Source organism: Ursus arctos, unplaced genomic scaffold, assembly GCF_023065955.2.
Source record: "Ursus arctos isolate Adak ecotype North America unplaced genomic scaffold, UrsArc2.0 scaffold_2, whole genome shotgun sequence".
Classification (NCBI taxonomy): Eukaryota; Metazoa; Chordata; class Mammalia; order Carnivora; family Ursidae; genus Ursus; species Ursus arctos.
The window spans coordinates 9,852,681-9,870,188 of NW_026622874.1; the positions used below are offsets into that span (position 1 = coordinate 9,852,681).

Below are 17,508 nucleotides of genomic sequence, written 5' to 3' on the forward strand. Positions count from 1 at the left end.
ATTTATTACATATTATTTAATATTCTGTATATTCAGTTCAGGAATATAGCCTTAGTTTGTCCCATATATTATTTTGTTTTATTCTGTAGAACATAGTGGTGAACTTACTGAAGAATAATAGAAGAATAATAAAATTCTTACCCTTTAAGAAACTTACTTCTTAAAGAAGCAAGGACAAATCCATAAGCCATGGAACAGTTTTAATCAATAAGTGAAGTGAAATACAGTGTTACATGTATGTACATTCCAAGGTGATGCTAAAGGATTATAGTGACTTTCACAACTACATCAGTTTTTCTTTGAAATTGGCATTATTCTTTTCTAACTATTTGCCAAAAATTTTTAAATCGTGAAAAAATCTTCCTTCTGATTTTTTTCTAAATAATTTTTATAGTTCCTAACTTCCTTAGCACCATCTTGATTAAGTCTTGAACTACCTGTATAAGATATATTTTTAATATTTCTGCACCTTTCTAAGGATCCTTCATCCTTGAGACAACTGCCCATTTATCTTCTCTATTTGGAGAATAGGTATGTTGACTTTTATTCTTAAGAGAGAAAGTTGAGGATATTTTGCTTCTTAAGAACACGAAAAGAATCATTTACCAGCTTGTAAGTAAGCTATGATTTCTGAGAATTTCTGTTTCCAAAGGGACAAAAGATTTCAAAGCTCTATTGTAAAAATCGTACCATTTGGTTCTTAGTATCTAAGGATACATTTCGTACTTCGATGACGTGCCCAACTAAGAAGACGCATGTCTTAAAGTTCCTTCATTGCTGCCGCTTGAGAAGCCCAGTCGAGATTAGTTTGGTTGAAGTAAAGAAATGGCCCTAATATGAAAAATGGTAAACGTATATACTTAGATCTGTACTTTAATGTGTATAAAGAATTACATAGTGGATCTCATATTTTTTTTTGCCCCAAATTTAATTTTTGACATGAAAGCTAAAAAGTTTGTTAACTAAGCCATTTTTGACACACATTTAATAAAAATATCAAAACAGTTCTTTGCAATGCAAAGTAATAATTTCTTTGTAAAGATTTGCATTTATAATCTGGTTAGATAAATATGACTTGGGTTTTCACTTTTGGGCTGAGATCAAGCATGAGAAGGAAATGTCTTAGAAAATAAAGGCCTTAACAACTAACATAGATGTTTTAAAATGGAATGCTGTTCTCATTAACGATAGCTGGTCTCGGTACAAATACAACTGGGACTGTCTATAGCAGAAGTCAGCCGACTTTTTCCTAAAAAGCCAGGGAGTAGATAAAGCAAAATGGAGGCTCTTACGTAGGTATTTATATAACCATTTAAAATGTAACTGTTTACAAATGTAAAAACTGTTCTTTGCCTACCGGCTGTTAAAAAACAGGCAACTGGCCAGGTTTGTCCAAAGAGCCATAGTTTGCTGATTCCTATTCTATAGCGAGTTACTCTTAGAGAAGCACAACTGTAGTCTGTGGTAAAATGCCTCTACTGGTAGATATACAGAGTTTAAAACAATGAAATCAGTGTCTAAATCACCACATATTTGATCCCCTTTAACTTTGTCTAGGGCAAGAGCATAGAACTTTAAATGGAAACTAAATTGAAGAAAGAAAGAATCGTTTAAACACATACTTTCCAATGATGGTATTAAAAAAACAATAAATAAAAGTAGTGTGTGTATCCCTTAGTGATTTTATGTACTGGATTTAGAAATGTAAACGTGTGCCCTTGGAATGAAAGGAACATGGTATGGTTTTCTATTTATACGGTCTTCACATAAACTGTTTCCCCAGTGCCAAATCAATCTTACGGTAAATCGTATGATGGCCTGGCTGGTAGCTCTTTCTTTTGCCAAACCCAAGAGGTTTTTTGCTCTGTGAGAAGCATTTAAGTGAGCTTCCTGAAGAAGTTCTCACATAGTCTTGAAAGTTTTTAGTTATGGACTCACTCAAGAGGCTCTAAAGATTTTTTCCATAAATATGAAAGATCTTACTTGTTAACCACTTTTTAAAAAGTTTTTTTATGTGCATAGAAATGTGGTTCCATTTACCTAGTCTGGACTCTGTGGAACATAGCCTTGATGTGTGAAGTCAGAATTCTTCGTGTGTTCTAAATTTGCCATCATCTCTTTAGTCATCATCACAATCACTCTCCGTATTTCTAATGATTCGAGTGTATTCTTTGTTCAAGAAAATTGCAGAGAGAAAAAAAAAAAGTAACCGTAGAGAAAGAAATGAACTCCTAGAGAGTTAAAAGCTCTGTTACTGTTTGCTTGCTTGCTCTGCAGTGTATGGTTAGGACAAGTGAGTCAGCTCAGGGCTTAATGATTTTTTCTGAAAAGAGCAGCACAGCCCTGGGGAGCATAATGTAGGTGTTTGCAGGGGATGGCCTTGGTGCTGTGCGTCAGTGCAGCGCCCTACACTCTGTGACTGCTTCGGTTCTCATCTATTTCAAGATAAAAGGGATTAAGTGCAAAGTCTTCCTTCTGCTCTGTCTTCAGTGAGTGTTTCTGTTTCTTTAATTTCCTCATACATTTAGTTGAATGACATACTCTCACATAAGACCTTAAATCACAAAGAGAAACAAAAGTTTTCTTAGATTTAGGTGATTAACGATTAAAGTGGTGACCTTAATGCTTTAAATATTTGGTTCTTTGAAGTCTTTGTGAGTGACTTTAGTTATTGTGTTCCCTTCACTAGATTTAATATCAGAGGAACAACAATAGGTGATAGAATAATGAGGTAATTCAGTATGTTCCTTCATTATTTTATTTTTTCTTTATGATGAATTTGCCAGGTCCTCTTTTTCCACAGCTAACCACCTTTCCTATTAACAGTTAATCCTTCTTTAAACTTACTGAACTCTAAGTGCTAAGCATTGTAAAGCAGGTTGCTTTTCACAAACTATATTTAGCTGCATGCACTGCATGGGAATAGAACGAAAAGAAATTTCCTGTGTGCGGATGTGACTGATGTTCACTTCCACGTGTGTCATATGACAAAGTGACTACACTCTAAGATGGTGTGCTTTAAAGTAGTGGTCACTCATTTTGAATATTTTGTTGAAGAATGCAACTTACTTTTTTTAAAACTTGATTGAGCTACCAATTAGCAATAGCAGCTTTTTGTTATTATTCAAATGTACTCCTTTTCCTTGAGATCAAGAAGTTAAAGTGGACTTGAGTCTAATTCTGTGCATAGGTTTAAAATCCTGTTTGTTTTTTTTTAAAGAAAGCTGTTTTCTTATAAATAGCTTAATACTTAATGTCACATGTCAAGATGATCTCTAACTCTCAGACACTTCTATAATTTGAAGACTAACAGTGGGGTACGTTTTTAAATACAACTTTAAAGTGAACTTCAATCCCATTGTTCATCTACCCCAAACCTGGTTTACTGACAAAATCAATCTTGTCCGTAATTCCAGTGACACATGTCTGTTATTTGCCATTCATTAGTTTCTAAAACAAGGGGGATTATAAAACATAAAATGGAATTTGTTTCAGGGCTCTTTGACTTTCTGCTTTATACCTTTTATCCCAAGTACTCAAAGCCAGTTTCTGCTTTTACAACTATGAACTAATAAACGTAAAGCAGAAAATGTGACGCTTCCCTTCCCTCAGCGCTAATGAGATTAGACTCCTTCTTTACCTCACTTCTTTCTTTCCTACATGGAGATCGTCTGGAGCAATTTCTCAGCAAAGGTAGTTGTTTCCTGACACGTGTAGTCTGCCTCCCCTTTTAGCAATTGGTGATGCTCAAGGAATGTAGAGCTCTGCTTAAGATAAAATTGAAAAAATAAAATTAGAAACACAAAGTTATTGCACGTTATTTGTGCTGCTCACATAGCAGGGGACAGTTGGGGACTGTCCTGTAGTGTTCTGTGACTGTGTCTTACTGTAATCTGCTGAGATTCTGAATGATCAGTGCCATATTTAATCTTTTCTTTTAATAATAAATAAAATGGTGGTCTTCCCTACTCTTCACTCAACTGCTATTACCTCATTGCCTTTCACCTGGTCTCCTATTCAAACGGTCCTCCAGCTGCTTCCAACTGTGTCCTCATCACAGCCGCTTCCAGGGGCTCTCCAGTGCTTGTGAGAGACAAAAACTCCAGCTCCTTTGCCTGGTATGTAGGGCATTCTCTGTTGTGGCTGCTGCCAGAAATTGCTGGACCTCTCGACAGCAGACCTATTTGGAGTGTCTCTGAATACACTTAATGCCTCTGTTGCTCTACTCACTCGGTGCCCTCTACCTGAAATGCCCTCCTATCACCATCACCATCCTGTTGGCCACCTCAACTCAACATTCATCTTAAGCTGCTTCTTTTTAAAACTTTTCCTGGCCCATACATTCCATAGTCCCAAGTAGGACTGCGCATTTCTTCTGTGTGCGCTTCCGTCCATCTGTTAACGCTGCCTGTAACACTTCACTGGTATGCGTATGTATATGTATAGAAGATGTAAGCACCTCTAAGGCTAGCCCAATAGTATATACATGCAGGGGTGCCTGGGTGGCTCAGTTGTTAAGCGTCTGTCTTCGGCTCAGGGCGTGATCCCAGGGTCCTAGGATCAAGCCCCGCATCAGGCTCCTCCGCTGGGAGCCTGCTTCTTCCTCTCCCACTCCCCCTGCTTGTGTTCCCTCTCTCGCTGGCTGTCTCTCTCTCTGTCAAATGAATAAATAAAATCTTAAAAAAAAAAATAGTACATACATGCATATGCAAATAAGAGTTGGCAAAGAAGACATCTTTTTATCTAAAACTCTAAGTTTTTATCCATATCTCCTTAGATGATCTGGCTTACTGTTTTCTTCCTTTGATTTCCTAAACTTGAAATAAATAAAAAGCTATGAATTATCGTCCCTTGAATAAGGGTTTGAACTGTGTAGATCCACTTATATACAGATTTTTTTATAAGTACAGTACTATAAATTTACAGTACTGTAAATTTTCTCTTCCTTATGATTTTCTTTTTTTTAAATATTTTTTTAAAAGATTTTATTTATTTGAGGGAGAGAGCACAAGCGGAAGAAGGGGCAGAGGGAGAGGGAGAGGCAGACTCCCCGCTGAGCGGGGAGCCCAATGTGGGGCTCAATCCCAGGACCCTAAGATCATGACCTGAGCTGAAGGCAGATACTTAACTGACTGAGCCACCTAGACACCCCCCCTTATGATTTTCTTAATAACATTTTCTTTTCTCTAGCTTACTTTATTGTAAGTAGATAATATATAATACATACAACGTACAAAATATGTGTTACTTGCCTATTTATGCTATCAGTAAGCCTTCTGGTCAATGGTAGGCTATTAGTCAGTTTTTAGGGAGTTAAAAGCTTAATGTAGATTTTCAACTGCACGGGATGTGGGGGGGGTCCATGTCCCTAATTCCCACGTTGTTCAGACATCAACTGTATTGTTTCAGAGGTCGCACAACCTTCCCACATATTTGATGACTCCCTAAAAAGACTCACAGAACTCAGATTCACTTGTAATTATGACAAAGGATAAGACGCATCAGACAGAGTCTGGAAGATTCTAAGTATATATAAGCTTCCAACATTCTCCCTCCCAGCATGGGCCGTATAACGTACTCCTTCCTTCAGCAAGAAAATGCAGTAACGCTTGTGTAGTGTTTCTGTCCAGAGAAGCCTGCTTAAGATTCAAAATCCAGCATTATTATTGGGGGCTGGTTATGTAGACACCCTCCACACCCAACCACAGCTACCTAAATTCCAGACCCAGAAGGAAACTAGGTGTTCATGTTATTTATTACAGGCGATCTGGGCAAGCAGGTACATTAGGATTCAGTGTTCCAGGCAGGCAGTACATTGTAGGGAACGTTCCACAGGTCGAGTTCCCAGATGCCAGCGAAGGGCCAGCCTTGGAAGCTGACCCTTCTAAAGATAGCAGCATCCAGGCCCGCTGTCTCGTCACTTTACGAATACATTTTGAGGGAAAAATACATTCCCCACCCCTACACGCACGGAACCCGTGTCCATGTCTTTTTTTTTTTTTCCTGCCGCCAGAGTTGTCAAGGATTTATTTACCACAAAGTGTGCACGCGAGCTATCTATTCACTTCCCACGCTGTATAGCCTGGGATCGATTTGGTGACTCTGACGGCCAGCTGGGCCTCTCTTTCCACGATGGCTTTGTGGTTCTTGGAGGAAACATTGTGAGCGATCTCAGAACAGTAAGATCTCTTGCAGAACAGGAGTGCTTCCAGCAGGAACTTCCAGAAGCTGCTGGGCAGCACGTGCTGTTTTCTTGTTGCCCTAAGTGATCTGACACTTCACAGTGGTGTCACAAAATTTGGGAAATACTGCATTATGTATAAACCTCTTTTTGGGATTCACAAAACTAGCATGACGAAGCGTCTCAGAAAACTTGCAACCAAAAAACTCTTCAGCTTTGCTTAATCCCTTACTTTGCACATTTCACAAACCCATCTTGTGGAACACCTACAGAAATCTCACAATTTGGAAAGGGCTCTCGCAATTACGTTCTGAAATGTGAGTATCAAGTTCGTTAGCTACCTAGACTAGAAGACTCTTTCACACCTGCACAGTAAGGGATTTCTTCCTATAGGTTAACTCAAAATTCACCTGCTAGAATTCTACTCATGTCCTTATGTTCTGTCCTTAGTACAGTATCCTTTTATATTAACCTCCTTTGGCTAACTGAATTACTCCTTAAGTCATTTAATTCCCTGTTAAATACATCAGTCATCTCCCAGTCTTTGATTAAGCCCTTTTTTCTACCCTAAAATTTCTTTGTTCCCCCACAAGGCATTTTAATAACACCAATAATATCAATTAATTTGTACCACTCCAGCTGAATATAATGGTGGGTGGTGGTGGTGGTGGTGGTGGTTTTGGTTTGCCCTGGTTTTAAGTAGGCTTCACGCCCAGTGTGGAGCCCAGTGTGGGGCTTGAACTCACGATCTTGAGATCAACACCTGAGCTGAGATTAAGAGTCGGACTCTTAACCGACTGAGCTACCCAGGCGCCCCTGTAATGGTGTTTTATAAAAGGATTTACCATATTGAAAACAACAGGCAAAGTAATTCATATTTCATATTTTTAGTGCTGTTTAATTTCTCCTTATGTTTTAGTCTGGTCCTCTAACTTCTAAATGTGCCAATTTATTTATTTATTTTTTAAATAGAGCTTATAGACTATTTCTGATTTTTATAACTTCCTAATTTGATCTTGGAATTATCTTAAATTTTGCTGACCATTTAGAAACAGAATTTTCTAGAATATGCTGTATTAAAAATAAAATACAAAGACTTTTAGGGAAGAGGAAGGGATCAAAATACGAAGTCGGGAATCCAAGTTTTTATTTTCTCAGGTCAATTATATGTTAGATTCGTTCTAGGTTTTTTTTTCTATTTAATTCTGTCTCCCAAATAAATAGCTGATACCTTGAGATGTTTTTGTTTTTCCTTTGACATTTCTTGATGAATCAGTTTCATATTTATTATTTTATCCATTCAATAAACCTGTATGAACCAAACACTGTGGTGGAAGCTGGTGATAGAAGGATAATGACAACACAGCCTTCATTAGCTCTTGGTTCCTTGGGATACACAGACACATACAAATAATTTTAAGTTAGTAATTGCAGCGATAGAGTTTTTCACAGGCGCTGGCATCATCAAGGGCTCTTCACCTAATCTAAGGAGGGGGAGAATTCTATTTTTGTAATTCTTGGTTTGTGACACACTATCATTGTTGATTCATGTTTGGTTCCTTTTCTTTATTCACTTACTTAATAATAAGTAAATATCCATAAACCCACCACCCAACCCAAAATTGAAAGACTCCCGGTAACTTAGATCTGTGTATACTCCTCTCCATTCTGTCCCCCTGCCCACCTTACCGGGGCAGCCACTCTTCTGAATGTTATATTTATCATGCCTTGCTTTAAACAAAAAATTATCACAAATATAAATGCCAAAATAATATATCATTTAATTTGTTTTACCCACTTTTAAACTTGATAAAAAAGGATATCATCTGGATATGGGATTAGGATTTGCTATTTCTTTCTCAGTCGACATTATGTTAAGATTCATCCATGTTGTTACATGTAGCTGGTGCTCAATTTTCTGCTATATAGTAATCCATTATATGACTGTTCCATAATTTATCCCTTTTTCTGTTAATGGGCATTTAAGTTTTCAGTTTTGCTGTTGTTAACAGTGCTGGTTTGAACATTCTGAAACATGTCTCCTTGGGCTTTTCTGGGGTGCATAGCCTACCTAGGAATGGAATGTTTAATTTTACAAGACAACCTCAAATTGTTTTCCAAAGTGGGAGTGTAAATTAATACAATCACGAAGTAATCACATTGATCCACAACTTGGTTTTGTCACTTTTTTTTATTTTGCTAATTGATTTGGTGTACAGTGGTATCTCATGGTTTTGATTTTCATTTCTCTATTTACAAAATGAGATTATGCATCTCTCATTTGTTTTTTGGCTATATCTGGTTTTCTCCTGGGTTGTTTTAATTGAGTTGTTTTTCTTTTCCATGTTGATTTTTTTATTATTTATTAAGGACTTCTTAGTAGATTTTTTATATTAACTTGTATCATTTGTAAGTGTGCAAATATTTTGTCTGGTTTGTGATTTTTTTTTAAGCCATCTTTTGAGGAACAATTCTTAATTTTAATGTAGTTGAATTTTATCATTCTTTAATGCAGATCACTTTTTTTTTTTTAAGATTTTATTTATTTATTTGACAGAGACACAGGCAGTGAGAGAGGGAACACAAGCAGGGGGAGTGGGAGAGGGAGAAGCAGGCTCATAGCGGAGGAGCCCGATGCGGAGCTCGATCCCAGAACGCCGGGATCACGCCCTGAGCCAAAGGCAGACGCTTAACCACTGAGCCACCCAGGCATCCCAGATCACTTCCTTTTATTTAAGAAATCCTTACTTACCCTGGAATTCCAAAAACTGAAAATTTTCTTTTGAAGTTGTCTTTTGACAATTTAAGATATTAATCCATCTGGAATTTATTTTTATTTATGATGTATATGTGTGCCCATGTAGATAGCCCTGTTTTCCTAGTTCATTTATTAAATGTTGAATTTCCCCAGGGTGCTGCTATGCTACCCATCATATTACAGAGTTCCTTTCCATATAAACACAGGTCTGTTTCTGGGCTCTCTGTTTTGTTCTATTGGGCAGTTGTTTGCCTCTCCATCAACATCATACTCTTATAATTACTCTATCTTTATAATCTTAATATCTTCTAAGTCTCTTCAAGTCTCTTTATTTTTCTTTAGAAAGGACTTAGCTATTCTTTGTCCTTTAGTCTGTTTTATGATCAGCATTTTAAGTTCCACACACGAGTCATCAGATTATGATTATAGTTGTAATAAACCTGTAAATAAATTTGGAGAATTGACTATCCTCAACAATATTAAGTTATCTCTACATTTATTTAGATCTTTTAAAAAATGTCTTTCAGTAACATGTTATAATTTCCTACAAATAAGAATATCTTTATTTATAGACACTTTCATCTTCATTGCTGGTGTAAATGCATTTGTTTTAAACTTGTGCTCTCCTAATAGTTTGTTGCTCGTGTTTAGAAATTCAGTTGACTAGGGGCGCCTGGGTGGCTCAGCGGTTAAGCGTCAGCCTTCGGCTCAGGGCGTGATCCCGGCGTTCTGGGATCGAGCCCCACATCGGGCTCCTCCGCTATGAGCCTGCTTCTTCCTCTCCCACTCCCCCTGCTTGTGTTCCCTCTCTCACCATCTCTCTCTCTCTCTCTGTCAAATAAATAAATAAAATCTTTTTAAAAAAAAGAAAGAAATTCAGTTGGCTTGTATAATGATCTTATATCCACCCAAATATTTTTCTGTTATATCTATTAATTGGCATGTAATTTCCTTTTAGTTTTTGGGGTTTTTTTTATATAGACAGTCATATCATTGCGAACAGGAGTTTTCTTTCCTCCTGTTCATTCTTACTGCTTTCTGTGTTTTGGTTAATGAGGATAGTAAAAAATCACACCTTGTTCCTGATTTTGAAAAGAATGTCTGCATGAGTTTATTTAGGTTGGTGTTTTAGGGTTTTTGTAGATTCCGTCTATCAGGTTAGGGGGTTCCCTGCTGCGCTAATTTACTAACAGTTTTATCATGAATGAATATTGATTAAATCAAGTACATTTTCCTCATCTATTGAGTTATCATGTATTTTTTCTCCTTTAACCTGCTAATACAGTAGATAACACTTGGAAATGTCCTAATATTAAACAATTTTTTGGGATGCCTGGGTGGCTCAGTCAGTTAAGCATCTGCCTTCAGCTCAGGTCATGATCCCAGAGTCCTAGGATCAAGTACCACATCAGGCTCCTTGCTCGGTGAGAAATCTGCTTCTCCCTCTGCCTGCTGCCCCCTCCGCTTGTGCTCTGTCTCTCTCTCTGTCTCAAATAAATAAAATCTTAAAAAAACAAAACAAAAAAACCCCACCAGTCTTTCAGGTGTGTCTTATGACCCAGAATGGAGTCTATTTCGGTGAACGTTCAACTTGAGAAGAGTGTGTATTCTGCTATTGTTGGTTGAAGTAGTCAATCGATGTCCGTTGTATCCAGTTGATCAGTGGTGTGGTTGAGTTCAGCTGTGTCCTTACTGTCTGCCTCCTGGATCTGCCCCTTTCTGAGACAAGGGTGTTGAAGTCTCCAGCTATAATAGTGGATTCATCTATTTCTCCTTTCATTTCTGTCATCTAGCTCTCCTTTCATTTCTGTCATCTAGTTCTCCTTTCATTTCTGTCATCTAGTTCTCCTTTCATTTGCCCCATATGTTCTGACTCTCTCTGGTTAGGCACATATGCCTTAACGATTGTTCAGGGGGAATGGACTCCTTTGACATTGTGTAAAGCTCTTCTTTATCTCTGATACCTTTGCTTACTTTGAAGTCTGCTGCGTCCAAAAAAAGTAGTTATTCTTGCTTTCTTTTGTTCAGTGTTAGCGTGGTATGTTTTTCTCCGTACATTCACTTGTAATCTTATGAGTCTTTAAATAGATTTCTTATAGACAACAGATAGTTGGGTCATATTTTTTGATCCACCCTGATAATCTGTCTTTTAATTAATGTATTTAGAATACTGGCATTAGAAGCAATTATTGATACAATTGGATTAATGTCTACCATATTCTTTACTGTTCTGTTTGTTCTTTGTTCCTATTTTTATCTTTTCCTTTTTCTCTGCCTTTTGTGGTTTGAATTCAGCATTTTATATGATTCCATTTTCTCTCCTTTCTTAGCATATCAGCTATACTTCTTTTTTAAACTTTTTTTAGTGGTTACCCTGGAGTTTACAATGTACTTTTACAACTAATCCAATCTACTCTCAAATAATATTATACCACTTCACAGGGAGTGTGTCTATCATGATAACAAAACCCTAAGTCCTTCCTGTCCCTTGTATCATTGCTGTCGTTCATTTCACTTGAACATAAGCAGATAGACACGTAAGATACATACATAAACATACATCATGAAATACATTATTGCTATTACTATTTTGAACAACTACTATCTGTTAGATAAACTAAGATTAAGAAAAATGAAAGTTTTTCTTTTATCTTCACTTACTCCTTCTTTGGTGTTCTTCCTTTGTTTCTGTAGATCCTTGTGTCTGATTCACATTTTTTTCCTTCTCTACAAAGAACTTCTTTTAACATTTTTTGCTAGACAGGTCTATTAGCAACAAATTCCTTTACTTTTTGTTTGAGAAAGTATTTCTCATTCACTGAAGAAGGATAACTTTTCAGGGTACAGAATTCTGGGTTGGTGATTTTTTTTTCCCTTCTCAGTGTTTTAAATATTTCACTTCATTCTCTTCTTGCTTCATAGTTTCTGAGGAGAAGTTGGATGTGATTCTTATCTTTGTTCCTCTCTAGGCAAGATGTTTATCTTCCTCTGGCTTCTTTCACGATTTTTAAAAAATCTTTGATTTTCTATATATTTTTTTAAAGACTTTATTTATTTATTTGACAGAGACAGCCAACGAGAGGGAACACAAGCAGAGGGAGTGGGAGAGGAAGAAGCAGGCTCATAGCGGAGGAGCCTGATGTGGGGCTCGATCCCATAACGCCAGGATCACGCCCTGAGCCGAAGGCAGGCGCTTAACCGCTGTGCCACCCAGGCGCCCCTTATATATTTTTTTTTTAAGATTTTATTTATTTATTCGACAGAGATAGAGACAGCCAGTGAGAGAGGGAACACAAGCAGGGGGAGTGGGAGAGGAAGAAGCAGGCTCCCAGCGGAGGAGCCTGATGTGGGGCTCAATCCCAGAACACCGGGATCACCTGAGCCGAAGGCAGTTGCTTAACCGCTGTGTCACCCAGGCGCCCCAGATTTTCTATATTTTTAAAATGATATGTCTAGGTTGTAGGATTTTTGTATTGGTTTGGCTTGGTTTGTTTGTTTGTTTGTTTTTGGTATTTATCCTGCTTGGTGTCCTCTAGGCTTCCTGGATCTATGATTTGATGTCTGACATTAATTTAGGGAAATTCTTAGTCATTATTATTTCAGATTTTTATTTTATTTCCTCTCCTCTCCTTTCCTTTTCTTTCTTCCCCTTCTGGGATTTCCATTATGCTTATCTTACATCTATTGTAGTTATCCCACAGTCCTTGGATATTCTGGTTTTAGGGCTTTTTTTTCATTCTTTGTTTTCTTTGCTTTTTGGTTTTCAAGGATTCTATTAATATATCTTCTAGGTCAAGGATTTTTCTTCAGCCATGTCCAGTCTATTAATAAGCCTGTCAAAGGCATTCTTCATTTCTGCTACAGTGTTGGTTTTTTTTTTTTTTATTTTGTTGTTTGTTTTTTATCTCTGGCAGTTCTTTTTGCTTCTTTCTTAGGATTTCCAGTGCTCTGCTTACATTGCCCATCTATTCTCACATGTTGTGTACTTTATTAGCGCCCCTAATTAATTGTAGTTACATTAATCATAGTTGTTTTAAATTCCTGGTCTGTTAATTCCAACTTTCTCTGTTTCTTCAAATTGTGTTTTTTCTCTTTTGGTGTGCATTGTCGTTCTTTTACCAGCTATAGATGATGTACCACGTAAAAGGAAATGCTCTAACTAAACTAGTAGTGTGGTGCTGAGCTGTGAGGGAGGGGAAGCATTCTACAGTCTTAAGATTAAGTCTCAGTCTTTTAGTGAGCCTACATCTCTGGCCTTTTGAAGTGTTCCTCGGGTTTTGTTTTGTTTTGTTTTGTTTTGTTTTTTCTTTCCCTTTAGGTGGGATAGGATGGCCAGAGTGGGCTATAGTTGGCTATTTCCCTCTTCTAGGTTTGTTAGGCTTTGATTATTTATTATAATAATACTGGGGTTATCATTAACCCCAGCAGGTTAGGCTCTAGTTAACTAGTTTCCCCTAAGAGCAGACCTTACTAAGAAGAGAAGAGTGCTCTGGCATTTTTCAAAATGGTTCCTTTTCCCCTCTCCCTGCCAGAAACCCAAGAGGATTTTTCTCCAATATTTTGTGTGGCGATCTGGTCTGTCTCCTTGAGGTAAATCTGAAAATATTGTGGGGAAAGGCCCCTATGACTGGGTTCCTGCACTGGAGTTTTTAATTCTCAAAGCTGTCCGCATTGAGTCTCCAGCAGTTCCTCGGTCACAGTTCAGGTATTCTTACCTCCAAGTCTCTGTTCTGCTAAGCTGTGACTCCCTGTTTACCTCTTTGTCTCTCCAATTTTAGGGAAGCAGTTTGCCCTGTGTCCTCCCCTCTCTTATGGATCCAGGAAGAGTTGTTGATTTTTCAGTCTGTTCAGCTTTTTGCTTGTCAGTTTGAAGTGAGGACTTTCAAGCTCCTCCTGTGTAGAACTGGGTTAGACAACCTTTGTATTCCTGGGATAAACCTAAATTGATCATGATGTATTATCTTTTTGATACATTGTTGGATTTGATTTGTTGATATTTTGTGAAGGAGTTTTGTATCTATATTTGGAGTGGATTTTCTTACATTTTCATGATCCTATTTTTGGTAAAAAGTTACACTAACATCAGAGAATGAGTAGAAAAAAATATTTCCTATTTCCAGAGTTTGTATAAGATTGGAATGATCTTTTCTGTAGAAGTTTAGTAGATCTTACCTATAAAACCATCTGGACCTTGTGTTTTCTTTTGGAGATGGTTTTTAAGTATTAGTTTACTTCTTTAATAGCTATAGGACTGTTTGTACTATCTCTTTCTTTAGTCAGTGTTAGAAAGTTTTTAAAAAATGTGTCCATTCATCCAAGTTTGCAAATGTATTATACTGTTTTTATTGTCTATTTAATTTCTACTGTCTTGAGTTATAACCACCTTCTTATTCATAACATTATTTATTTGAACTCCCTTAATTTTTTCTTCATCATCATGGTAGAACTCTATATTGTTACTCTTTTTGGTTTTTTATTTCTGCTTTCTCTCTCTTTATTATTTCCTTTCTTCTGTTTTCTTTGAAATTACCTTGTGGTTTATTATTTTTTTCCCCTAACTTCCTAAATTGTATACATTTAGCTTTTTTTTCAGTAACATCTAACTTGTGGTTAGAGAATGTGGTTGTGTTAAATGCATTCTTTGAAATTTATAGAAACTGACTTTGTGGCCTTGTACATGTCAAATTTGTAAATGTTTCGTGGGCCCTTAAAAAAAATATTACTCTAATTTTTAATGCGGAATTTTATATATGGCCAATAGATCAAGACTGTTAATTGTGTTGTTAAAATTATTTATATTTTTGATGTTTGTGTGTTTGTTTTGTCAGCTTGACATATAAAATAGAGAAGCGTGTTGAAGTCTTTACTATAGTGGTGGATTTATCTAATTCTCCTTGCAGTTTCGTCATTTTCTTTTTAAATGCATTTTGAGGCTATTTTTATTCAGTGCATATGTGTTAAATTGTTATATCTTCTTGGTAAATTGAACTTATTATATATGTAGTAATCTTCTCTATTCTTAATGCTGCTTTTTATCTTTGTTTGTCTGATGTTAATATAACCAAGCCACCTTTTATTTGATTAGTATTTGCATAATATCCTTTGGCTTGAAACTTTTCCTTGTCCTCATGCTTCCTGTGTATCTTAGACAGTTTCCTTTTTTTCAATTGGTGAATTTAGTCTATTTAAATTTACTATCATTATGGCTATATTTAAACTTGTTTCCAACTTCTAATTATCCTCTTTTACCATTTTTTTTTTTACTTTCTTGCTTTTTTTAGGATTAAGTTTTTATCTTTTTTTTTTTTTAGTTTTGCTTTTCTTTTTTTTCCCCCATTGCATTGGAATTTATACTTACTACGATTTTATTGTTTACTTCTGAAATTTTATGGTTATGTAACTTTATAATGTCTTTTATGACTTTTATGACTTTTAAATTGGGTGCCAAACTAGCAAAGCTATCATAAAAGAATGAATAATATTCTCCAAAACAACTTTGCATTTGGTGGGCTTTTAATAAATATTTGTTTGCTGATTGGCATTCTTCATACATATGTATCATTTTAATTTTCATTCGATCAAATTTGCAAAGTAATAAAGTACAAATTATTTTCAACGACCTATATTTTTTCAGTGTTTCCTGTGAAATACCCTCTAGGAAAGTTATTTCAATATACTCATTTTAAGCTTATCCTGTTAACTGAGTTGGACATTACCTGATTGTATATGTAGGTATAGTATCTACCATTATTTTTATTTTCTAATTTGAAATTTCTGCACTTGAAGCTTTTTTTTCTCTTAGATAATTTTCCTACAGTGGGATAGTGGTAGGTGCCCTAATCTTGGATCAAAACTGTATAATACAAATCACATAACTTGAGATCTAGATTTTATTTATTTATTTTCCTCCAAATTTTTATTTAAATTCTAGTTAGTTATATAGTGTAATACTGGTTTCAGGAATAGAATTCAGTGATCCATCACTTACATATAACATCCAGTGCTTATCATAATAAGTGTCCTTAATGCCTATCCCCCATTTAGTCCATCCACCACCCCTCCATCAACCCTGTTTGTTCTCTATCATTAAGAGTCTCTTATGGTATGTTCCCCCCCCCCTTTTTCCCCTTCCCATATGTTCATCTGTTTTGTTTCTTAAATTCCACAAGTGAAATCATATGGTATTTGTCTTTCTCTTGACTGATTTCACTTAGTACAATACACTCTAGCTCCGTCCACGTCATTGGAAATAGCAAGATTTCATTCTTTTTGATGTCTGAATAATAGAGATCTAGATTTTAAAATTAGAATGGTTAAGCCAAACAAACATTAAGCAGTAAATTAGACCATATTCTACAGCTAACTTTTAAACGAAATGAACATTTTTGACCTGGTACTGTCCTCACTAGTTCTTAATTATCATCTCATTAAGCATTCATCTTTAATTTTGTCCACACATCTTGTTTTAAATAATTTGAGCTTCTATCTAAATTCTTAATTTGTTATATAATTTCTTTTCCCATTTATAGCTCCTGAGGCTTTTGGTTTGTCAGCAAGCTCATTTCTGTTTCCTCTGCTACCTGATGCTCTGCTTTCTTAACAAAAGAGTTTTTTTCTTTATTGGTTTTTTGCTAATCACGTATTTGTATCTGATTCAGAGTGTCTTCTCTTCTATTTCAGAAAAAAGAGAGATCCAACTATGTTTCTTTGGAGAGCATTTAAACTCTTAATCCTTCTCATATCACCTCTGAATCAGAAAGAGAAAATCAGAGTAAACATTTCACGTTTTTACATGGAAGTTTCTAACTATGTAATTTAAAAATTTATGTGTAGACCCCTATTTCGGATATACAAAGCATAGGATAAAGTTTTTAAAATGCTTTTAAATAAACCTGTACAACTTACAGTATACTATTTTATGAAAAAGAAAATACCTTTTTATTATAAAAGTAGGAGTACAAAATTGTTACATAATTGTTTAAAAAAGTGTTACTGATGATTGGTGTCTGGTTTTCTAGACCCTTTGTATGCATACATAGAATTTTCCCCCTAAAAATTATTTTTAACCTATGTTGCAGGTTTGGCAGTATAATGCCTACATTTTTCACGTAGTTGATTATGGATCCTCCTTATCTTTTTTATTTTATTTATTTTTTTAAGATTTTATTTTTAAGTATTCTCTCTTTCCAACGTGGGGCTCAAACTCACAATCCTGAGATGAAGAGTCTCAACTGAGCCAGCCAGGTGCCCCTTCCTTATCTTTTTTAATGGTGGTATAAGTATTCCAATATATGGATGTAACGTAATTTATTTAATTAATGTCTTTTCCCTTTGAACATTTAGATTATTTCCAGTCTTTCTGAAAGTACACAACAGAAGTTTCACTACAGTGGAAATTTATATTGTACAAATGTGTGTATAATCTAAATATAAATAATATAAAAAATTTAATATTTGTGTATTTATTTGTTTTGTGTTGCATACATTTTTTTAAAGTAAAATTGCTGCATCAAAGCAAATACATTTTTTTCTTGAAGATTTTTTTTATTTTGGGGGCACCTGAGTGCTT

The 17,508-nt window shown here is 35.8% G+C and overlaps 1 protein-coding gene across 8 annotated transcripts in view; it reads left to right on the plus strand.

Annotated features, from left to right (window-relative positions):
• DCAF6 (DDB1 and CUL4 associated factor 6) overlaps positions 1–17,508 on the plus strand; it is a 130,762-nt gene that overhangs the window by 101,179 nt on the left and 12,075 nt on the right. For 4 of the 8 annotated variants that reach the window (XM_026509446.4, XM_026509442.4, XM_026509444.4 and 1 more), the window contains one exon: positions 2,690–2,731. The exons of the other annotated variants lie outside the window; for them this stretch is intronic. In XM_026509446.4, coding sequence (XP_026365231.1) covers positions 2,690–2,731 — 42 coding nt within the window. The remainder of the gene's footprint in view (positions 1–2,689; positions 2,732–17,508) is intronic. 8 annotated transcript variants of the gene reach the window in all.